The sequence below is a fragment of the Agelaius tricolor genome, unplaced genomic scaffold, assembly GCF_023055355.1.
Source record: "Agelaius tricolor isolate 1412-34295 unplaced genomic scaffold, bAgeTri1.0.p SCAF_8, whole genome shotgun sequence".
Lineage (NCBI taxonomy): Eukaryota > Metazoa > Chordata > Aves > Passeriformes > Icteridae > Agelaius > Agelaius tricolor.
In genome coordinates, this window is record NW_027269268.1 from 20921398 (window position 1) to 20946474 (window position 25077).

Below are 25077 nucleotides of genomic sequence, written 5' to 3' on the forward strand. Positions count from 1 at the left end.
TAAAATCAGGCTGTCAGACACAAAGTTTGTATATTTTCATCTGTTGCAAAGATTTTTTTTTCTGTTGTTAAAGCATGTATTGACAGAAATATGCTGTCACTCATCCCACTGCAAAAATTTCAGTTCGATTTGTTAGCTTATTAATTAACCAGGCTTTGTTCTGATTTTCAAGGAAGGGTCCCCCCAAAACATTTAGATACAAATACTGACTTCCTTGCATAAATATAAAACTATTCTGTGGCCACAGCAGCATTCAATTCTCAATGAGAACTTTGCAAACCCTTCATTTAACAAATGCCTCCCAAAAATAGGAAGCACCAGCTTTTATTGATATTAAAGGAATAAAATAACATGGAAAAACTGTCATTACATTCCATGGGTGCCCAGTCACCACACATTTCAGGTAAGTCTTGGGTAGACCAATATTATTCTATCACTACAATAAACACAACCACCAAAAAAACTTGGAGGTATTTTACTAATATTCTCATGTTACATTTTAACTTAAGTTTACAAAAATATTGCACATAAAAATTAAAATCACTTAATACTCTGTGTGTTTGAGAGTATTATTCTCAAGATTTGTATAATAATGTGAAACCATTGACTTATTTACTCCCATGATTGCTTAGCTATCAAAATGTCACAAATCTTGGATATACAAGCATACATGGATTGCTCTCCTGTAGATCCCTGACTGCCTCCTCTCTTCCATTTTTGCCTAAGGGTGCAAAAATTGTTATTTCCTTTTACCATTAGGGGAGAGCAATCTTCCTTTTGGTAACAGTTTTAAAAGTAGATTTTATAGACCTGAAAGGTTTCCAGAACTGCACATACAGTAACAAACCCACACAAAAAAATCAGAGCGTAATATTTCTAACAGTTTTCAAAAACCATACATTTTTGAAGAGCATATTTATTTTACATATTGCTTACCTCAAGAATGAATCTGAGGATGTTTTTTATTATATCAAACATACTTTCAAAATATTTTTTTCTATTTTGGCCTTGTCTAGACATCAGTTATATTTTTAAAACTTCATATTTTCAGTTCCCTCTTCTAGAAGTCACTTTTGGGTTACCGAAAGCAGCGTCACTGACTTGATGCTGAAGAACATAATCACTATCTAACCATAACATGAGGCAGAAAAGCTACAGAGAAAAAGCACCTTATTTTCCATACTAATATTAAAGTATTAGAGCAAACAACAGCCTTAGTTACCTGCCTTTTGTAGAAAAGGTTCTTCATTTTAAATATGATGCAATCTAAAGCTATATTCTTCCTCTCCCTCCAAGAGATACCACCCCAAGATTTAAAAAAACCAGTGTCCTGGTGGTTTACCCAGACAATGTAAAGAGATCTCCAGCTCAAACTGTGTGCACAGGCTGAACTGACAAACATTTACACAGTGCCCTGCTTCCTTTCCACTGTTTGTGCTTCGGATCTGGGAGTCTGCATCTCCCCATGACAAACACCTGAAAAAGTAACAACTTCAGAATGGATTCCATTTTCACTCACCATAAATGTGACCAAAATCCAAGCGAGGAGAAATATTTGGGCTCCTAAATAACTTTGAAAGCTATAGTGTTAGAATTTGAAGTGTCTGACTTACAGAACCAGTTTCAGTGAGTGCATTTTAGTTTGGTTTCTCAGAATGAACTAGGAGGCTAGGAAAAAGTAATAAATTCTCTAAAGATACAGGATTTTGACAGGCTCTATGTTTTTTAAAGCAAGTTTCACAATTCACCTTCAAAGTCCAGGCCAAATTAGTAAATCCTTCCTGTTGCTTTCATGAGGGAGTATGAAAACACTCAGTAATTCACTTCCTTCCATTCCAGCTAACAATGTTATTTCCCATCTGCTGATTTTACAAGCCTCTTCTTGCACAAGTTACACTACTTGTAGAGTGCACCCTTGTTTAACCAAGATTTGCTGCTTACATACATGAGTCTTCCTCATTCAGATCCAACACTTTCACACTCTGAATTTTCTCAGAAGGAAACAGAGACATTCTTTATCTGGAACCCAGACCAGTGAGGGCCACATGGAGTCAAATTATAACAAATTATACATTTATTATATGGATAAGAGAAACTTTTCCCTAAACCTGCCTTTAGCAAGAAAAGCTGTTGCAAAGAATCTATTTTAAATTGAAAGATTACTATAGGAAAATTATCTACAGATGTCTGTGGGATTTAGATGAACTTCAAATAAGCTTAAGTACTTTTCATAAGCTTGTTCTAAAGTATTTAAGCAAGAAGAATGTGACACAGATTGTTAATTGAAAAGATTTTGCATCTGTTTTAAAATAATAAATACCTAGAAGAGATAATTCAGAGGAATATGTTTTTCACCAGTTCTATAAATCTCCATGTAGGACTTTATTTATTGGGATTTCAACAGAAATTTCTTAATTAATCAGAATATTCTTTGGATGGAATTCACATAATATATTTCACAATAAGATACCAGAAGTTTGTGGGGTTTTTTTGGAAGGGGTTCTAGTAAAATGTTCTTACAGCCAAAAGCTTTTTCTCACCAACCCTAGTATTTTCACTGTCTTGCAACAATCTGATACATTTTCTGAAATGATTTCACAATAATGAAAATGGATAAACTGTCCTACACCAGAAAAAAACCCCAGTAAACAAAGCTATAGCCAAACTATTTATTTAAAACTGAAGATTCGCATATGCATGAGATTTTTTTTCTCATGGTTTAATTTTAGGCAGCATAATAGATTTTTTTATTACACAGGCTTCCTAAAGGGCCTCTAAATTAGAAAAAATATTCCTCTAAATTAGAAAAAATATTATCTCAAAATTTTGAAAAAAAATTAAATTTATAGATATTGAAAAGATTTAAAACAGGTTTTGAAAAAAGCCAGAAGGTCACATACACTGTGGGTTTTGGCTCTGATATGATTACCTTGCTTGAAATGCATACTCAAAGACATGTAAAGGTACTGTGATTTACACAACTTCACACTGCAATCATGCAAACAGCACCCTTGTTAATGGGACTTATAATGATAAACCACATTAGTGCATTGAATCCTACAGCAAAGCCTCCAAGTACTGAAAACAAAACAAGAGCTCAGTGAGGTTTTTACTCCAGATACTGGGGTTTTATTTCTGAATTTGTTGTGGAAATACACGGAGTTTCACAAAAAAAAAAAAAACTACATCAAATCTATGCACCAAAAAGGCTGCAAAGAAGAGAATGACCTTCCTTTTTGGAGTAAAGGTTTGTTTGTCTTTTGACTCTTGGATAAATGATTATGCCATTTGAGTGAATCCACACTTGAGCAGTTTTAAGAAAACAAAACTACACATTCAAAGCTGTGGTAACTTTCTGCTGTTCATCATCTGCTGCAAGAGCAAAGATGGCCAAAATTCCTGATAAGGGGCCAAAAATATTTCTTTTTAAAATGCCTTACTTTTCAGAATTTAAACATGTATTTTCCGTGTTATTCAATTTTGTGTTTATGTATCAAAAGCATCAAAGTGATAAATATTTACTACTCCACTGTCAAAACTCTGAAAACACCAGTGAAATTATTGATGTCTAGAAGTGCTAGTCTCTTCTTGAAGAAAGAATTCCAAGTGGTCAACAGTTTATCCTGAGTGCATCAAACTGCTCAAAGAATTTCTTTTGCCTCCATTGTACTTATTACAGTTAGCATTTTAAGGGTTCAGCTCATTCCCTCTCTCCACCTCAAATATATGTTATTTGCTCCTGATTTTGTAGAAAATTTCAGTTCACAGCCCTTTTTTCACTGTTTTGTTATGTTCATCTAGGCACCTGAGCAAAACATACCAGAGAACATTTCAGCAATGCTTGTTTTTAAACTATCTTTGATTATATAATTTTTTTTTCCAATTACATGCTTTCCCACTTTGCTAAAATATTTATTCACATGCTACATGTTGAATAAAATTCTCCAAGTCAGCTAGGGAATCATAAAGAGAATCATCTGTGTCCTGACTTCTGAGAAACTTTCGAAGGGTATCTAAAGCACTCAAAGCCTCATTTTTGGATGGTAAAAGCTGTTCAGCTCCCTGTAGTTGACTGCCTTCATCCTTATCTTCATCACCAACAAATGTCTCAGCTTTATCTGATGCACTTTCTTTGGCACACATCCTTTCATTATTTGTAGGCACTTCATAAGTTACCAAGCCATCATCTATAGCTGCATAATCTTCCAGAGACAAGCCTTCTGGAAACTCTACCCCAGCTGCCCGTGCATGTGCAATCAAATCAAAATCACTTTCAACTTCATTGTCATTTTCATTTGTCTCAGTTTCTAATTTGAAAGTTGCTCCATTGCAACTTTTTGCAATAGTCTCTGGTGTTACTTCCCTCCAGCACAGGTACAGCATCTCAATTGCATCAAGAAGGGTCAGCATAAACTCTTTATTACTTTCTACGCAGTCAACAAATCTCTTGATAAGACAGCGCCTGTATTTTACCTTCAGAGTTTTGATAATCCTTTCTTTCATAGCTATACATGAAGAAGAGTCTGGAGGAAAGAACACTAATTTGACAGACTTCAGGTTCTTTACTTCTGTGTGAGCTGGGAGAAAATCAACAAGAATAACCACTTGGCGCTGCTGTGCTTGAAATCTGTGATCCAGTTTGTGCATCCACTGTTCAAAGATTCCTGAAGTCATGCACGCCCTATCATTTGCTTCATAATCCACTGGCAGTGATTTCACATCTTTGAAAGAGTGTGGACTTTTGCTTTTTCCTATAATGAGCAGTGGGAGTTTCTCAGAGCCATCCATATTTGTACCCACCACCACAGTCACGCTCTCTTTGCTTTCTTTGCTTACAGAAAAAGTTTCCCCTTTAAATGTAAACGTGTTATGTGGTAACATCTGATACAACAACCCAGTCTCCTGTATGTAAAACACATTTTTTGGCTGATAATCATTTAAATTACAAGGAAGCACATTTTGGTACCAAGGAGTTGGAGCACCCACTGCAGGAGTAGCAGCTGCTTCTACAGGCTGAGCTCTGAAAACTAAACCGTACCTCGACTTGAAACGATCGAGCCAGCCATTGCTGCATTTAAAATCACTGTGTCCAAGCTTCTGGGCAAAATCATTCGCCTTGAGGCGCAACATGGGGCCATTGACCGGCACATTCAAGCACTGTGCAATTCTGTACCACTTCATCAATGCATCCTCCAGGTCGGCATAAAAAGCAGTCCTCAGTCTTTTCCTTTTAGGATCAAACCGCAAAGTTTCAAAGGCTTCCAAAACTTTTTCCTTATTCTTCATAATCGAAGACAGGGAGTTCCTCTTGATGCCATACTTGGCTGCAATGTCCGCCTTTTTCTTGCCGCTTTCCACAGCGCTTATGATGTCGATTTTCTCCTCGATAGTTATGCTTTTCTTCCTCCTCACTGTGGCTTCGGGCAGAGCCTCTGCCATGGCACCGAGCAGCGTCTCCCGGGCGCGCTCATCCGCGCCCACAGCCGGCCAGGCTCCTTCCCTGCCGCTCCGGCCGCTTTCCCAGCCGGCGGCCCCACCTCAGGGACTCTGCCCTCGGCGGGGCTGGAGCAGCCTCCCGGGCGGTGCCGGCGGTGGTTGCCATGGCTGCGACCATAGATATGACGGCCTAGAGAGGCCGCCGCCGCCGTCATCCCTTTCCGGCCCGGCGCTTCCGGCTCCTGCTGCCACCGGAGAAGGAAGAAAATAAAGCTTGAGAGGGGCCGCCGGCGCCGCCCCGCCCGGCCTCCTCCGTCCCCCCTTCCCTCCTTCCGTCCTGCCCTGTCGTCCCCCGCAGCACGAAGCCCCCGGGGCCGCAGCGGCGCCGCCGGCAGGTGAGGGACGGACCGGGCCGGGCCGGGGCAGCCTCTGGGCCCGGGTTCGGGGAGGGCCGGGCCGCGCCTCCCGCTCCGTCCCGTCCGACGTGTCACCTCGCGGGGGCGGCCGCCCTTCGCCGGGCTCCGGGCCGCCCTTGCCCGGGCACCGGCAGCGCCCGGCGGGTCGGGGTCAGCCCGGCTTGTACGGCCCGGTCCGGGCATGCTGGGCGGCAGGACAGGGAGAGCAGCGCCCTGATCGGGAGCAGGCGGGTTCCCCGAGAGAGAGAGGGAAGCTGTGTGTTGGTGGAGGAAGAAAGCTGTAGATGCTGTGTAAATTTTGTGCCCCTGGGAGTTATTCCACACCCTGGCAATTACTGCTTTAAGTGTGCCAATTTGTGTTTTGCTTACTGTTCTTAAAGCATGGAAGAGCTTTGGTGTTGTGCGACAAGGAGGTGTTGCATGTGTAATTGTCTCCAAAGGAGTGGCAGTTCTTATGGTACCGCTCTAATAGGTTATTTTTAACCAAAAGCCACTAATAGCCTTTAATTGCATGAAAGTCTTTGGAGGGGATCATTCTGAACATCCAGCCCAGGATGTAGTTTCGGTTTCTCATGTGTGCTTTCTGTGCTTGATGGAAAAGGTAGTAAGGAGTTATCACTTTGCAGTTGGCGGCTCTGTTACTTAAGAGTTGATTCTCTAGAGAAGATAACAGAAGGGTTCTTTTTGCAGGGCTGGAGAAGGATGTCATTTGATCAGTGCAACTCCAAAACTTTCTGAATCGTGTTTATGTTTATGTATGTATGTGCACGTGTACTCACACAGTTAAAATGTCAAGAATAAGAAACACAGAAGAGTGTTAGATTGGCAGAACTGGAAGCTGAGGCAGTAGCTTGATCAGCTGTTTTTTTCTGATTTGGTAAAAGTTGAAACCATAATGGCAGCCCATGGCTCAGCTAATCTGGAGATGAGCAGAGCATTAAATTGTTTAGGGCCAGGTTGACATAGCATGGAGAGTGTGAAAAGTCAGCAGCAACCCTGTTCTCCAGTCTTCTTCTCCATCATGTCTTCTAACTCCCCATAATTAGATCTTGCAGGTGGAGCAGCCAGGAAATTCAAGAGCATTTTGAAGAAACTATGGTGAGATTGCAGCAGGAAGTGTTTAATACAGTTCTTTATAGTACTTTTTTTTTTTTTTAAAGGTAGTATTTTTATAGTATAGCATTTTTTTTAAAGATGGTTGATCTCTATCTTGACAAGAATTAGTGAAAGTGTTCTTAGTTAGAAATTGAAATAGTCATTAAAATGGTCATTTTCCTACCAGCACTGGGATATTCTTCAGTGTTACAAAAATTTACATTCTTTATGCAGTTAAGTAATGAGACAACAATAGAAGTGTGTAATAAACTTAATTTTAGACAGAAGGTGTCTTGCTGTTGTCTTATTGGCAGTTAATTTAGGAGAAAAGTAAGTGAAGGAACCAGTGAATCTTTCTTAGAAAAGCCAATCTGATTGTTGAGAATACCACGGTTCTCATTTCTGAGACCATCAATCATTTACCTAAGTGATATAGGTATGTGAGGAATATACTTCTTATTCAAAATTAATTTATTGTTGATGACATTTACTTCATATTTTCATGAATAAGCAAATATGAATTTGCCTTTTTAATGAAAAGTACATAAGTATGCTCTTATAACCATTAATTATAAATGGTTAAATGTCTCTTTATGTCTCCATCCTAGAGGAAGCTTCCCATGTTGTTTGTAAGTTCTTGTTTTGTTTTGCTTTTTATTTTACCAGTTGAAGAAGTGATACTTAAATCCCCAGGACTCGAAAATCATGTGGTTTTGTTTATGATGAACAAACCTTGAAATAATCCAATATGCATTTAAGGTAGCTGCACTATGAGGGGAATGACTCTTAGTCTGATCTGTGTCTTGTGTTCTGCTGTGGTGCAGTATTTGTGTTTGGGATTATCCCCACTGGGATAGTGGGGTAAAGGAGAACCCAGAAGGGCAGGAGTGATGTGGACAGGGTTTTGGTTCTTGTGGAACCGAATATGCATCAACCATGTTTTTTCCAAGTAGAATCTCTTTGAGTTGTTCTATTGCAGCAGATGGGAGCAAATTTCCTGGTACAGCAGTCACCTAATGTGTTCTAAAGTTGTGGCTGCTGTAGTGAAGAAACAAACTAAGCCCTGGATAACACAATCCATGCTGTTCTGGGGATTAGCAGCTTCTTACAAAGAACAGCCCTTTGTCTGGCACCTGCAAGAACTACAGAGATGCTAAAGTCTGTGTGCATTTCTGTAGTGGAACTTTAAATGGTAGATGTGTGTAGATGTTGTGATTACCACAATTTCACATGAGTGTCTTCATTTCTGAATCTTGGTGAAGATTAGAAAGTTTTCATCCTTGCATCCAGTATTTGATGCTTACATCCCCATTTCTTTTCTGTAGAAGCAGTAATCAGGAAATTCTGTAGTTAAATTTGAATGTGCAGTTGAACTTCTTATGAAAGCCACCTTTAATCTACATTTTTTCACCTTCTCATCTTTTAAAATTGATCACTGTGATCCTGCAGAGCTGTGTTGAAACTGTTAGCACTACTTGTAGGAAAATAACACTACAAAAAATTGAGCATGGAGGGGTGTTCTAACATAAATCCTGAATTTATTTGGGTTTAAAAAAATTAATCATTTGCTTTTATGCAGTGTCTTCTACATTGATTTGTGAGATGGTTCTTGTCTCTAGGTTCTTAAATCTATCAAAAGTTCTTAAATCAATCAAAAATGTTTTTGCCTGTAGCATTTAATAGTTTAGAACAGTGTTACCATGGTACATAGGCTTGTATGTGATGGACAAATATAACTCCAGGAACACTGATGTGGTAGAACTGAAGAACAGGTTGTCTTAAAGAAGGCTCTACCACAAGATGAATTTAGCTTTTTGTTTAACAAGTAGAGCAAGGAAATAACACTTATTGTCTTATTCTATCATGTAATTGTTTTAGCTACTCAGAAATAAGCTGTTAAGCACAGAGGTTGTTTTCAGCCACAAGCAGAGTTTGAACAGGACCATGGGGGCAAACAGCATCTCTGCTGTACAGTCTTCCATGTTCAAAAGAAATTTGAAAAATTAAGGAAGCTATTTAAGGACATTAAACTTATTTCTTAATTACTTCAAAGGGAACTTTACTCTGATCCTAGAAAAGTCCAACTTCATTCAGTGGTAGCCCTGAATTAACTGTTTTTCTGGAGAAAATCTCTTATTTTACATATTTGGTTTTCCAAAATAAAGTGATAGGTTATCCAGTGCAATATGATCTAGATGATCTAGGTGATTCAGTTTCTCAGCCTTTGTGTCCTTATTTTATTTCCCTTGCTATGTGAGCTGCTTACCTTATTAATTATTTGCTTTAGTTAGAATGTTTTGTAGTTCAGGAATTTGAAATACAATATAAACACAAATAGTAATCTCTTTATAAATTTTCTTAATCTGGTATGTGTCTGAGCATGTATGAAATGGTGCAAGACTTAATGAACTGAAGTCATGTGTGATTGTATGCAATACTGGCAGATTAATTAATTTTTAATGATTGGTTGTCTCCTCCTCTCAAACAGCTGAGTGAATTGTGGTGTCACCTGTAGTTACCAGCTATTTGGAATCAAATTGAGATAATTTCCTTACTTAAGATAAAATTGTGTATGTAATTCATCTTTCATGATCACTATATTCACAGAGTTGATTTCTTTCTCATGTGCTTAGTGTTAACAACTTTCATTGCTTCTGCAGCTGAGATCTTTTTGAGGCTACAATGAAAGGGATTCTGTTCTAGTAAACACAACAGATTTAACAGCTTAATAAGTTTCAGTGGCTTAGCATTAATGTAATCTTGCAATGTTTGGATAAATCTTATGCCTTAACAAAATGGTGATCTTTGCAGTGGTAGGATACAGTCAGTGTACTGTTGCAAGTGGCAGGATATATGTCACCTGAAGAACCTTGTTTGACTTCCAGGGTTTTATGTTGCAAGCTTAGTTGTCTGTGGGGAAAGGTTGCTTTGGCAGTGGAAGCTTACACTAAACTGTATTCCTAATCCTTCTTAGATTTTTGGAGAGCTGAAGGCCTGGTCACTATCAAAAGAAGGAGGTTTCACTTTGCTTTAGCAGAACTTGTAAAAGAAAAGTTTTCTGAACGCCTGCTTTGGTTTCTGTGAGGTGCAACATCCAGCTCCTTTCACTTCAATTAATGCATGCCAAACCTGTTTGGTTTTCAGGTATGTCAGAACACAGCAGTGAATCCACAACACTTGATGAGTCTCATCCATCTGCAGAAGAGATCCAGTCTGGCTGTGAGGTGATTGAGTGATAGTTATATTAGTGTAAAATCAACCAATCCTAACAAGTTTCAGATTCCCAAAAATTCTGCTTTACATAGCACAGTGTTGTTAGTATGGGGATATAAGTTCATGCACAGCATCTTGAATGGGTGGGGTTGGTTTTGAGATCCCATTAAGAACAGTCCAATTAATTCATAGCAAGGGATTACTTCAGCCACAACGTAGCCTGTTGCTGTGCTGCAGTATTTGTTTTGTAAGTTTAATAGATTTAGGCATGGTAGAAGCTGAAATGTGTGAGTATTGCAGGAAGAAAGAGTTGGTATTCAAAGACATCAATCTTTGTGTAACCTCACTATAACAAGGTATTTTATCTATTGCAGAAGGAGTGAATCTTTTTTCCCTTAGAGCAGATACAGTTTTCACCTTCTCTCTGGAGAAGTTTGTGACAGATTTGAATTAAGAACAAGGTTCCTAAGGTTCCCAATATTATTTAGCTAATCAGATGTGTTTGGGATGCTCTTTTCAGAAAGATAGGGTCAACATTTTCCTTACTGTTCTAGAGTAAAAATGAAAACAAGTAATGCTTACTTTATCACTATTGGAGTTTCAGTAACAGTGAATTGTTTTCAAACTTTCAGTAAAAACAAAATAGTGATTCTCTTTAGCATATTTCCAGGTCTCATATTTGTAAACACAGATGTACAAAGAAAACATAGATTGTTACCGAAGGACAATTCTGTTTTTTCAAAATAAAACATGCATCTGAAATGCAGTGTTTTACTCTAGTGCTTATGTTATTCATGTCTAATACATCAATACAAATTTAGGAACTTATTTAGATTTAGTTTAGGTTGTTTATACATATGATAAATTTTCTTCTGAGGAATCAATTTCTTTGTATGCTTAGTTTAAAGTTTTAAGTCAGCTATGGGCTGCACTTGCCAAAGAGACACTTGATTCAGCAATCATACTCCCTATTTCAGCAGAAATGCTGCTGTGTTTTGGTGGTTTAGTTTTCTCTCAGATCAATAACCTTACCCTGGTTGTCTGGACTTACAGGAGCACACATCCAGAGGTAAAGAGAAATGGCTGCTGGATGTGGCAGTAGCCTACAGTCAGAGTAAGTATTTTGAGATGCTGCACTGCTGATGCTGTGGGCAGTGCTCCATTCTCAGTGGCTTCTTCACTGCATTACTGCCTGCTCTGTTTCATAGGTGCAAGTGTTGGAGATGTGCCTGCTTGGGAGACTTGATGGGAGTGGAAAAATGACCCATCCTCTTTTTGAGCACAGGTCACTTTCTTTTGATCTGCAGTGTTTCCAGAATCTTGTTTGCTGTGCAAATACATTTTTCTGGCTCAGGAAGGAGATGAAGGGATGGTGAAAGCTGCTGGGGGAAAGAGTTGGGGGAAAAGGGCAAGGAGTGGTTCTTAACAGCAGTGCAAGCTTAAACTGTTAACTAAAATGGAGATGATGGTTTCTTGTTATGTCTGAGTTAAATTAGCAGTTTATCCCACTTCCCCTTTTCAGCTGCTCATTTCAAGGCTTTGGTGCTTGTCTGACCTCATTGCAAACTGATTCAGCTCACCGAAGCTGGAAAATTAACCTGTTGAAAAGGTCTGTTGCCAGGCTAGTGAGTTGTGTGTGGTGTCTGTAGTCAGGTGAGTGTTGGGGAGGTGAGGCACTGTGTGGTTCACAGTAGAGACTGGAAAGTAGAGTGGTGAAATGTCCCCTTTTCAGCAGTGGGAAATTGTTGTAGTTCAAACGTAGCATGGAACTGACATTAGCAAGTAATTTTTTGCTTTCTCTGAACTAGATACATAGGTCTGACTCAAGTAGGAATGCCAAAAAAATAGGTTAATTTCTTCTAGTTGTCCAGAGAGGCTCATGAATTTTTGTTTCCTAATATATGTATTTATTAGAGATGTGTGCATGTGCTTTGAGCATGTATATCCCTGAATAAAAGCATAAAAATATATCAATGTCAATATTTGCAAAATTATTTTAGATTCTTGTTGAGAAGCACCTAAGTCAAGGTGTTTTTCCTTTTATTAGAGATGCAGTTTTGTTTGTGATCCGTAGCAAAGTGCCCCTTGACAGAAAAGGACTTTCCCTTTGAACTGTGTTATCTGATAATTTGTGGAAAGAACAGAAGTAGCTGTGAACTGAACGTGGCCTATGCTAATGCTTCTGTATTATGCAAGTAGCTGTGACAGGCCAAGCATTTTGAAAAATACCTCACTTGACCATATCAAGTAGAAGTGTAGTTCCTAGCAGCCTTAGTGCTTAATTAAGCACATATGAGATTTAGAGCAAGCTTAAGAAACTTGAGCTATTGGACAGATTTCCCAAATGGAAATGTGATGTGGCAGGTAACTAGGGCATCTAGTATAATGATGCTGTATAGCAACTCTCTGTGAGGAGCAGGGAGTTGGACTTGATGATCCTTATGGGTCCCTTACAACTTGAGATAGTCTATATTCTATGAAATAAAACAAATTACTGTTTTTAAAGTACTCATAAAATAAGCATAGACCTTTTGGTGTGCTTCAGTAGAAGCACATTTATTGGAGCCTACAGACAGTGACTGTTAAAAAATCTTGAGACACCTCAAGACTAATAAAGGAAATTAGGCTCACAAATGTAATTGAAGTGGTGATATGTGAAAGTGGAAGAAATATTAGTAATGACAGAAGACGTTCCAGTTAAGAATGATGCAAGTGATGCTCAGTAAGTACCAGTAAAATCTTTGTGTTATATGCATACTCTGTAAAGCTTCACATGTTGTTGGAGAAGCTGATGGTATTTCAGATCGTGATCTCAGCTGGGCCTCTTCCTGACCCTTGGGTTGAAAAGAGCTGGTTCAGTTTGATGATTTAAGAACTTTAAGGGTATAAGGGTACCTATTCTCAAGTACCTGTTGATGGTACACCTTGTCTTGCCAGTCTGGCACAGGTGTACGGACTGGTTTGAGGACTTGAGGCAACTTTTATGTAAGTGAACAAATGCTGCCTTGGTTGTATGTTGATTTTTCTTCTATTTACACTTTAGATGACTGGTGAAACTGCCTTGCAGAGTTAGGAGCAGCTTTTTCAAAGGGATGAAATTTTCACTTCCTCTGTATTTTGGAGTGTTAAGCTGCCATTCTCTCTTCAGGTGCTTGTAAATGATGTGCAGTTCTTCTGGGAATGTCTATTCAAGGCTATACATTAGGTTGTACTTGAAAGCAGTGTACTTGAAACACAGCTGCTGCTACTGTTCGTGATGCAGCTGCATTTGAAACTAACTTTGAGTCCTGGATTCTCTTGGTACTTTTGAGCTCTTTTGGCACTTCTGTATTTCACTTCACGTTTGCTGCTGTGGATTTCATGAGAGTTGCATACCAACAGTTTAGTCAGAAGGTGGCGCTATATTATGGTAAAATAAGAAGCAGCTGAAACTATTTTAAAGTTTGGAATCATTGCTTTTCTTGTAACACATAATTAAACATACTGCTCTTCTCTAGTATTTACTGCTTATTAATTGCAAGTACAATTTTTTTAGCCAAGCTCATTATAATTCGAGATACAGAAACTACTCTAAAACTCAAATGTGCATGTAAAACATTTGTCTGAGGCAATGCCTCATTTGTGTCTTACTCCCCCAATGCCAATGGGTTAAATTTTCGTTTTCCTTTTCTCTTAGCTCTGGAAACTTTAAATAACTTCTTACTGAGTGGTGCTAGAGTATTACTGTGATTTAATGATGTGATTAAATAGACATATACAGACTGAGCATATCAGAGGATTTCCAGTTGGAGTTTGAAATAAAATCAACTGTTATGAAACCCATACATCAAATATTTTCATATGGATTACTTATTGGAAATGTAAGACAAACACTAACCTGTTTCTTTTTACAGGGAAGTGCAATGGCTCAAGAATCTCCCAAAAATTCAGCGGCAGAAATTCCTGTGACTAGCAATGGACAGCTGGAAGATTCTCATGAACACAGCTTTAACAGGGTCAGAATTTTCTTTGCTGTCTATTATGGTACCATTATCAGAAATGCTGAAGTTACAATTCCGTGTTTAGCAGTCTTCACTTGATGTAGTTTTCTGGAGGTTTACTGAAGAAACGCCTTTGAAGCTCATAGATAATTGTGAGAGTTGACATAACAGTGGTTGCGTGTTGCAATGATATTTTTCTGTGCAAAAGGCACGTTCGAAGTGGCAGAGGCTGAGTTCTTCCCCCTCCGCTCGGTGCAGGTGAACGATCCGTTCTGCTCGTGCCCGGGCGTCCAGCAGAGGGCGCTGGGGCACAGCCTGTGGAATTTGGGGTTGGGCTCCTTTTATTTGGATTTTCGTTTGAAATTGTCCACGTTTTCTTGATATCTGCTGAGGCTTAGGTTTTAAAAAAAGCTCTTAAGTTTTAACAGTTCCATACTGACTTGCAGTGCAGAATTATTCTTAAAAGAAATACTAAGCAGAACTGCAGCATTTTATTCTGTTTTTAAAATGCTGATTAGAGGGGGGAACCTTCATGAGGTTTGTTGTTCAACTAAGATCTACCAGAGACATAATGTAAAAATTAGTACCGTGTTTAATGAAATAAAGTTAAAACTACATTTCTATGAAGATATATGTTTAGGGAGACCAACTTGGGAAATGCATCTTGAAGTGGTAAAGAATTTGGGTTCACCTCAAAGCAGGGAAACAGACTGAGTAATTTGAAGCTTGATGATCTTGCTGCTGCTGTGACTTGACTGCTGTCTAAGTTACCTTTTCCTTACTTAGTGATTCTTCTGCAGTGCAGTACATGCAACAGTTATGTACAGCAAATGGAACTTGCACTCTTGGTGACTGCATTAGGGTCTGTGCTCAGGCAAAATGTAAAGCTGGAATTTTAAGGTGGTTTTTTGTCTATGGACATATGTGAAAGTTGGAGTAGATTTTTCTTGCATGCTAATTGTTTTGCTGGCTTGGAGTCAACTATATTTTGAAACTTTTACTTTGACAAAAATGGGTCGAATCTTAGGTCAAATTGCAGAAAAACCTGTACTCTGCAAGCATATTTGAACTTGCTGTAATTATTTTTGCAGTGCTTATTCTGAGATCAATGAAGAAGTGCACTTCAATTATTTTTTTGAACTGTCTTGTACAAGTTCGCACCTGCATGTGTGACCTGAAGTCAAAATATGTGATAATCAAGGCTTCTTATAAACAAAACAAAGAAAATAAACTTCTTGGAATTAACATCTAGGTCTGTTTACTAATCTGTTAGTCTCAAATTCTAATATTTAGCTTCTATTCATCTTGCTTCATGTTTGTTATTTCTAATGCTTAATGCCTGCTTTCTCTTTTTGTCCTTGCCAGGTAATTTTTTGCTTTAACCTAAAGCAATATGCATTGCACCACAAGAATTTTGGGGTCTTTTTTCCTACAATTTATGGAAATGATAAGCCAAGTACTGATTTTTATGAAGTCACTTAAGAAAGGGGCAAGAAATCCTGACCACTCTAATTTGCAGTGTTACCACAGTGCTCAGTAAGAGTATGTGACCACAGTAGAGTTTAGAGCACTCCAGTGTGCTGATTTTGATTGCACCTTCTTGGGAAGCTGGGGAACAAAGTTACTATAATTTCCTGCTTCCATATTTGTATGATCAGGGAAATAGTCATCTAGATGCTGTACAATTCAGATGTAAAGAACAAAATACTTCTTGTTCTGTACTTTTCCATCTTCTGCAGCTATTTTGCCACCAAGACTTGAGCAGCTTTTTGCATATTTTTAAGTGAAGAGGTATTTATACAACCTTTTGTTTAGAATTCTTTGATTAAAAAAACTGCACTTCCCTCTAAAGTTGTGTTCTGTTTGGCACTTCCATGAGACCTTGTCCATAAGCTGCTCAGGCATGAAAATGCACATTTGTGTTTCACCAAATGCAGTATTAATATGCATTCAAGCATGAGAAGTATTTCATTTTGTGAGGCAGTGCAGAGCAAATGTATTTACCTGAAAATGACAAGTAGGGTTGCTCCTTCTTTAAAGAAAGATGCCATTAGTTTTGCAGAACATCATACAGCATAGATTGTCATAATGTCACTTCAGAAGGAAGTTTGTTAGTTCCATTTTTGTGGGAATGTGACATAGCACTAATTGGTGCACCTTCTTGGTAAAATACATATTTAAAAGGTAACTTAAGTGTTTTCCTAACTGTAAAATCTCAGTCAGAAATATGCTGCTACATTCTAATTCTCTAATAAGACATGCCTGTGGAATTCAGACAAGTTTTGTCCTGCCCATATGAAGGATGGAAACTTTTACTGAAAAAAGCTGTAGCTTCAGTCATCACTGGATCGAATATCTAACGTTCTTTCAGTACAGAAAAGCTTGACATAGTGGTTTTTAACTCCCCAAGCTCTGTTGGATCTCACTTGAACTTTAAGAACTTGATGTGTGGAACTGTTTGCTAATGTTTGGGTATTTGTTAGACAGAACGCTTCAGCATTTCCTAATCAAAAGTTTTTCTTATTACTTTGTATAAGAAAGCCCAACGTACAAAAAGTCTGGCTAGTTTATATTATTCACTTGTTTTACTTCAATTATCCCTGACTTCCAGAGCCCAGTTTTGGACTGTTGGAATGATGTGATTAGCATAGTGGTGTTTTAGTGTGACTGGGGGTATTGGGAGCTGAGGACAGTAGGAAGGAGTGAGGGAAGTATATTATTGCTATATTCATTTATATATATTATAATATACTATATATATAATATGTATTATATTATTGCTATATTCAAGTATATTATTCCTATATACAAAAGCATGCCATATAGTGTGAGAGCTGCATAGGTATAAACTAAATTTTTCAGAAAACAGTTTGATCTGCCTGTAAAGATATTCAAGCATCTGTAAGCGATTTGTTATGTTTAAAGTATTGCACAAAATCTACGTGATATTCTTATCAGTTTCAGCCTGAATTTGTTTAATCTAATTTTTGATACTGGCTCTCCTCATGGTTCTTATTGTACTTTCATGGGAACAAAATCATAGTTAAGCATGTGTATAAAACCAGTAATAAACTACAGGATGAAAAAAGGTAATGAACTTTGTTGTGTGTCTTCAATTTGTCTTACTAGAATTACGAAATAAGATCTGGGATCTGATGAATCTGAGTGCATGTGTTCACGGTCTTGTTCTGTAATTTTATTGCTAGACTGCACAAATAGATAAGGTCAATTCTCTTTTGTTTTTTGCCTCCTGAAAAAAATGCTAGCCTTGTCACTCACATTCTGCCTGCAATGTCTGAGTTAATCTCTTAGGTTTTGCTATGTTGACTGACATAGTTAGATTTTTACTCAGGGTAATTTTTGTTTAATTATTGTAGGACTGATTTAAAATATATTTCTAGAACTGTGTCTGTTCTAGAAAACTGGTTTGAGGAGATAAAAAAGTCACATGTTCTTCATACAGTCTGAAAAACCAAAAATATGTTTGTTAATGATGAGAGTGGGAGGGGAATGAAAACTGGATTGTAGTATGGCATTAGGTAAATCAAAAGGATGTAGTAGAAAAGGTCTTCTCGTTGAAGAGCAGTGTATTGGAGAATAGAAGAAATGTGTTAGTCTGTTATTTGCCCCTTCATGAAAGATTAAAGCCTTCATGTCTTCTCCCATTTATTTATGTTGAATTTATACTGATGTGAGGATCTAGTGTCTCAATTAATGGAAAATAGGAACTGAGTGATGTAATGGGGCAAAGAGAAAAAGAAACTGCTGAATGTGTACGAGGAGCTCTACTTGCATGTGATTTTGATAAGAAGTTAAAGTTCATAGCCCATGTATCTTACTGGATAGACATTATGTCTATCTGCATAACCTTTTGTTCCATAGGGCTTGTAATCACACTTTAAACTGTGAACTTGACAATCAGATAGATATGTTGTAAATTTTTCCTGTAGTCAACTTGAGTAGTTTTATTTAAAATGTTATCCACCATTAAAAACAAGCAAGCATGTGATTGGTCTGATACTAGTTGTTCCACTGTTGAACTAGCCATTGGTGTGAGGTTTTAAGAATACCTTAATTCAAGGTATTAAAGCCAAGTAAAACTATCTGTCAAACCTCCTGTTGGTATGAAGCAGAAGTTAATGTTTAGTGATGCATTACTAATGGTGTAGTATAACTAAGAAATTAATCCAGTGTTGTTTCCTTAGTTGCTCCTTAGTTAAATAAGTTTCTATAAATTAAGTTTTGGCTGGATTGGTTTCTGCTGTTGGAGAAACAATACAGTTCTTGTCTTTCCCCTCTTTAGATTATTATGGATAGCATGATTGGGAAGTGTCATTTTGGAAATAGTCTGGTAATTCAGCCAACATTCCTTCATGAACATGCATTCTGAATGACTTCTTTGCTGTGTCTGCTGTCTCAACAGGACTGCTATGTCAAAAATTCATACTGGTTCATCAAACAACTCTATTATCTGTATAATAGAGTTGTGTAAATAAGGCTAACCTGACTAAAATATATTTAGTTTAATACAGTGATTTGAAGTCATTAAAATGGGATTTTAACAAATGGTTAAAATGACTTACATGTTCTATGACATACAGGTTTGAATAGTCTAGACTAGAGCTAATTAAGGTAGTGCACTTTTTCTGTTCAGCCATATTTCATGCTTTTGCTTCTTGCTAAATGAGAATAGGAGTAGGTAATGCAGTCTTTTAACTTGGGAATCTTCTGAGTTGTGGTTTTTTTATACCTCTAGCTCTGGGTCTCAGTGACCTTAGAAAATTAAAATACTTTTGCTAAGTGGTAAATGCATAAACATGGTTTCAGCCTCATACAAATGAAAATTATTAATGAAGCATTTTTCTATTTGTTTTTTGGTGATGGTGATCCTATAATAGATTTGTAGGCTTGCCATGTGTCGATAAATCTTGATCAATTCTAAAGACTTGAATTTACCTTTTACAAAGAAGGGGGGAAGTCTTAAACTTAGCTGTAAGAGCAATACATTACCAAAATATAATCATCATATGATAGTAGGGGAATCTGTCCTCACTTCCTATCTTGTAAGAGCCTAACTTACATTTAGTGGGAACAAAAACAAAAGCTATTTATGTTGCCTTCTTACCATTCAAACATTAAGTACACTCATACCTTCCCTTAAGTGACATTTTATGCAGTGTTTCTAAATTATCCCTCTTTGTAAGTTATTGAAGGGATAAACTGTTTTGTCAGTTTGATTACAGATTTTTGGTAGCTTTTTTGTTTATCTACATTTGTGTAAAGAAAAGAAAAGCAAGCACGATCAGTTGCAAGAATGACATTAAAACTTTTAGTTTACATGCAGCAATGTGTCTCCCCTGAACAGTAACTTGCATGTTTGTAAACAAGGAAAAGGTATTGGTTTGATTATCACTGACTTTTTGTCAATTCTGGTCATGTGTTAATCAACAAATGGTAAATTTTTTTTTTAAATTCGTATGTAAGAATATCATTCTTCACAAAGATGTATTTGAACCGGTTTATAGGTGTTTAAAAAGGGGTTTGAATTGAACTTTGGCTTTCTTTAAATTGAACTTTGCCTTTTTGACAATGGGAAAAAAGTAGATCTCTTCAAACAAATATGTGTTTGTATACATATATATATATATATATATAATGTATATAGATTCATGTAAAAAAGTCTGGTGTATATATGCACAATTGTAGATCTTTAAAATTTTCGTATTCCAAATACCAAGTTTTTGTTTAAGAGATGGATGCATTGTAGTATTTTGATTTATTTAATTCTGTAGTTAGTTCATCTTGTGTTTAACTTCAGAGTAGAATTACATTGAGTGTATGGAAGTAGTGCAGTTGCTTAGGTTTTGCCTTTACAAAGCAGCTGTTCTGCATTTTAACCTTAAAAACAGATGATTGCTTAGATTCCTATTGCAAACGTGCTTAAGCAGGTTGGCTGTCTACAGTTGTTTGGCTTCAGGTTTAGATATTTCTGAAAACTATACATCACGCCAGGGTGCCTTCAGGAAAGAAATAATTCATGCCATGTCCTTTTTTTGAAATCAGTGCATCTTCTCTGCAATCTGGTTATCCTTTTTCAAGTCTCTCTGCTTTTTCAGCTTCTAGTGACTTGATACATTTTGAGTTAAATGATCTCTGTTAGCTAAACTAAGTTGAAGCAAAGGCTTTCCAGCATACACCAACTGCAAGTACTTAAGTGGAAGCACCAATGTTAAGTCAGTTGTGAAGACTGAAAACAGTATGAATCTGAAGTTCTGACATGCTTAACTTGGGAGATCAGTTTCTGCATGTGACTACTATTTGTTTTGCATGCTGTTTCTTTTTCTTTCTTTTTTTTTTTTTTGGTATGATGCTTCAGGTACACAGATATTGCATGATCTGTTATCACATAGCCTGTTCATGTCAGTGAAAGTTTGGCTGTAGGAACTGGTTACTCTTTGCAGTAACATGCTGAGTTTTTGATGTTGGTGAAATTTCTGGAATTCACATGAAAAAATTATTTTGCTGGAATTCATATATTTGTAGTTCTTCCTTTTTTCTTCTTCCCAGGGGTTTGTCCTAAACTGAAGACATCTAAATAAATCTGGGGATATGTGATCCAAAACTACTTCTTGACAATCTGAGCCTCTAGGCAGTATCAGTATCATTCTTATGCACTAACTTGCTTCTGGTTTGTGGATTGAGTGACTAGAGTTATAGGTCAAACATGGATTAGATTTTAAAGGTTGTGATTTCTTTGTAATTAGAAGCATTACATGGATCATGAACAGTTACTATCTGTGTCTGGACACAGACATCTTTGAGTTATGTATAGCTTTTCTCTGGTGGTCCTTGATACTTTCCCACTTTTTTACCACTGTATGGAAGCAGAGGGGATGCAAAATAGTACCTGACTCCAGACATTGACAGTTTTCTGATTTCTTGATGTTTTTATTTTTTTTAATTGTCATTATAGCCACATGCTGCTACATTTTACCTTTTTGCTTTCACTTTCATAGTACTTTTTCACTCACTTTTTACTTTTATCAATTAATGGTTTTAAATTGCTTTAAAACCTGAACTTTTTTTAAGTACTATGTCTAATTGCATAACACCAGAGGCTTAAACTTCAATTAGATCACTGGCAATATAGTCCAGGAAACCTGTGGGGAGTTTTTTTGTAGAGGTAGATAAGACCAAAAATGGGCAGTAGGATGGTATGTGAGCTGTGGTGTGTGGAGTCTTTCTTAGGCCTATGCTGGGTTTCAGTGAAGACTTTGGTTACGTGGGAGCTGGTTGAAATGCTTGATCTAGCCCTCAGAAGTTACACAAGGTGATCTCAGGCAATTTTAAATGAAGGGATTTCAAAAGCAAACAAAAGTAAGTGGCAGCTTTGTGCTCTGAGCACTTATGATGCAGACTAGGTGCTCAGAAAGAAGCTGTTTAAATGATGCCTTTCTGGATGTCACTTCTGTGTAAAATATTGAAAAGATTTAATGCGCTATTCATAAGAAATAAGGATGCTATCAACTTTAGGGCTATTCCTTGCTTAGTGATTTTTTTAAATCTCCAACATTATGATAGTTGCTTCCATATTTTTGGTTTGTAAAGTGTTTTCTGCTTGATAATCTTGTATGATTCTGCACGCCTGACAGTTTTTAACTGGACACTTTATTAAACTGACATGGTTGCTTGGACCAGCTTCAGACCACATAATATGATGCTTCTGGCCACATTTTTGGTAATTGCTTCTCTAAGACATGGCATTCTACTTGGTCATCAATATAACAAAAATATCTAGAATAAATATTCAGGCTATACTTACACTATTTCTCATTCATTTATGTTGTATTTGTGCATGCCAGTAGAAAGCAGTGACACCACCAAGGACTTTCTAGGCTAAAGGCAGAATTGCTTGTCTGAGAGCTGCTGAAACTGTATTATAATACTTTAGAGTCACTTTAATTGTTTTTTTTTTGTCTTTAACTTTCCATTTTTATGCATATATTTTCCAGGACTTGAAATGTTCATTACCAGTTGGACTTGGACTTTCTGAAACCAAAATAACATCTCATGGCTTTGATGGTGCCAAAGAGGGAGTTGTTGAGGCAGGGCAGTTTCCAAATAAAGGTAAGTGCTTTTTTTTATATTTCTCAATTTAAAATCTTTATTCTTACATGGTCAGAAATATAATGTTCTGTAGCTGCTTTGAGCAGTTTGGATGAATGTACACATTTGAGATCTGCATTAGTGACAACCAGTTTATTGTCTCTTGTAGCTGGGTTGTTAAAATAAGAGAATACATGCTACACTTGTAGTATCTGTCAAGGGACTGGAGGAAATTACTTAGTAGTAAGTTGGTCTGCACTTATGGGAAGGGAAGGCCTTGGGCACCTTGAACTGGTGTGAGGCTGAAGAATTTTACTATTGCATTGTGTTGAAGTTTTTTTCAGATTTTGCAGGTTACTGTTCTGATTTGAAACATAACTGGAGAGTTATTTATTTGTTATACACACTTCACCTACTGAGAGTAGATTAAAAAGTGGGATTCTTCTTGGGAGTATTAATGTATGCCTTAGAGAATCTAAGTGATATTAAACAATGAGAAATGCAAAGTGATAGACAAGCCAATAATGTCACTATTTCCTGTCTAAGATCAATAGAATACCATGATATTGTATGGGCAAATGGTATTCAATGAATTATGTACCTTTAACAGCTTCTGAATTTGAAAGATTTGAAATTATCTCAGTTGTGCAGCTATGAAAATAAGCTCTTTGTAGTCATAAATTTAATTTACATTTTGCTTCATTTCCTGTTTGGTAAAATTCTTTGCTTATGAAAACAGTTGATTTACATGTTGTACTTTACATATATTACAAAGTGAATGCTGTGTTTCTTTATTCCTTTGAAAATAGCAAAATATCTAGCTAAAAACTGGAGCAGATGGCAAACTGCTCACCATTCCTGCCTTTTTGTATTCTATTACCAGGATAACTGTTGCAGCTGTTAAGTGTATTAGCCTGTAAGGGAAAAGTGTCTGAAGATGTTTCAAGCTACACTAATGTGTTTGAAATGCAAATGTTCTGTGGAAATTTCTGTACACAAATTATGAGCTTTGGACACTTTGGGTATCACAGATTTTCTCCAAGGGTGTTTTCTTAGGATTTTTCCTGATGTTCTAACAAAATCAGAGAGAGAAGTGGCAAAAGCTAGGGCTTCCTTTGAAACCATGGACAAAAGTTGAATGATTGCCCTATTTCAAATTCTGTCTTCTGTTTGAATGTCCTTATTAGGGCTTCACTTTTGAATGCAAAGTAGACAGTACTGGAGGGGAAGGGCTTTTAGGATTTGTGGGATGTTGAATGATGAAGCATGCATAAGGCTGTGTTAATACTCTGTGAAATGATAAGGATTTTTTTAACTGCTTGTCTTGGCTCGCTTGCTGAAATGATTCAGATGAGATCTTGCAGTCAAACTTCTATGCCTGGATGAATTCAGTTGCAGCTCTTATGCAATGTATACCTACAGAAGGACACAGCAAGTGAGCTGTCTTTGTCTCATCTTTTCTCTGCAGTTGGATCCAAATCATTGGATTTATTTACCCCATGTTAGCAGTGCTCTGTGGAATGTTTTAAAGCTGATTGTTGATCCAATTACTTTGAGTGATGTTTTTGGTGTTACTGATAACTAAATTTTGTCAAAACTGCGAAGTTTAGGTTTAATTTTCTTTCCCCTCAGCACACTGTTAGCCCTGAAGTATATTGGAATTTCTCAGCAAAAGTAAATAAAGTTCCTCCCCAGTATGGTGGTCATTTATCATTACAGAGGAAAAACTTACTTACTTCTTTTTTAAATCCTGAAAATTCCATAATCTGCTGCTTCAGATTTCTCTGTTATGAAAGAGTGGCAGAGCTCTGAAAAGCATAATGAGCATAATCCTAAAACAGCTTAGAGAACACACACAGTGCAGGTCATTTAAAGTTGGTTGCTTTTTGTTTTGGTTTGGGGCTTTTTGTTTGGTTTGTCGTTTGTTTGTCTTTTTAAGAGAAAAAACAAGTGCTGTAAAATCTTTCATTTGGGAATGAGTTTACACACTTTCATGGCTAATAACTTGTATGACCTTCAGGATAACTTATTGCTGCATGTTTACACAGACTTAAGAGCCTATGTCAATAAAGTGTATCTGAAATTGGCAGAGATTTCAGGGCTTACTTCACCCTTTAATGCTTTTAGTACCATTCAGTGACAGTGCAGAGTGAATTCTACCTAGACTTGCAAAAGAGTGTTTCAGCTGTGGATTGTTATATAACAATCTTCCATGGAATTTTCTGTATATGGTCTGTACTTCACTGATGAGCCCTTCAGTTATATTTTGATTGTTCTTACAGAAAAAAAGAATGGTCATCATGACCAGAGAAAAAGACTAAATCAAGAAAACTTGGAGTAGTTCACATGGAGAGATGTACCTCTTAAAAAACATTATCATCAGAAATTCCAGCAGCTTTTCTGTGAATACTTCTAAAGTTGCTGAAGCAAATGTTTCTTTGTTTTGAAAATGTGTCTCTGTAAGAGTGCACATTCACTTTGAAGAGAAGATGATGTATTTTCATTGTTAAATGTCCCGTTTTCAGGTTCCTCAGCATCACCCAAATCATCTGTTATATCTCCTAGCAGTGCAGCAGCTAGCAGACTGGCTGGACAAGGTTGTGATTTAATTATTCCCACAGGTATTAAAGCACTGAATGGATAACGCCCTTGTCTCTGCTGAGACTGTACTAACCCCTCCAAGTTTCTAATTATTTGATGTACTATAAGTTGGAAATAAAATTTCTGTGGGATTTTGGTGGCTTTTACTTCTGACTTCAACAGTTTACAAATTAACCTCTGCTTTCCTCTCTCTGAGCTGCTTTTACTCTGTAAAATTAAAATTATAACTA

General features: G+C 37.1%; 2 protein-coding genes across 5 annotated transcripts in view; one reads left to right on the plus strand and one right to left on the minus strand.

The window, feature by feature from the left end:
• Positions 1-282: 282 nt before the first annotated feature.
• TIGD4 (tigger transposable element derived 4) lies at positions 283-5626 on the minus strand. Its single transcript, XM_071431882.1, has one exon. It carries the CDS (start codon positions 5437-5439, stop codon positions 3913-3915), a length of 1527 nt encoding a protein of 508 aa, XP_071287983.1. The 5' UTR covers positions 5440-5626; the 3' UTR covers positions 283-3912.
• A 34-nt stretch (positions 5627-5660) lies between these two features.
• The window catches only part of ARFIP1 (ARF interacting protein 1), a 41012-nt gene continuing 21595 nt past the window's right edge, over positions 5661-25077 (plus strand). Inside the window, exons 1-5 of one of the 4 annotated variants that reach the window (XM_071431883.1) lie at positions 5661-5831; positions 10092-10171; positions 14054-14155; positions 22153-22267; positions 24772-24867. In XM_071431883.1, coding sequence (XP_071287984.1) covers positions 10094-10171; positions 14054-14155; positions 22153-22267; positions 24772-24867 — 391 coding nt within the window. In that variant the 5' untranslated portion in view covers positions 5661-5831; positions 10092-10093. The remainder of the gene's footprint in view (positions 5832-10091; positions 10172-14053; positions 14156-22152; positions 22268-24771; positions 24868-25077) is intronic. The other 3 variants (XM_071431886.1, XM_071431884.1, XM_071431887.1) reach the window with 3 other exon arrangements.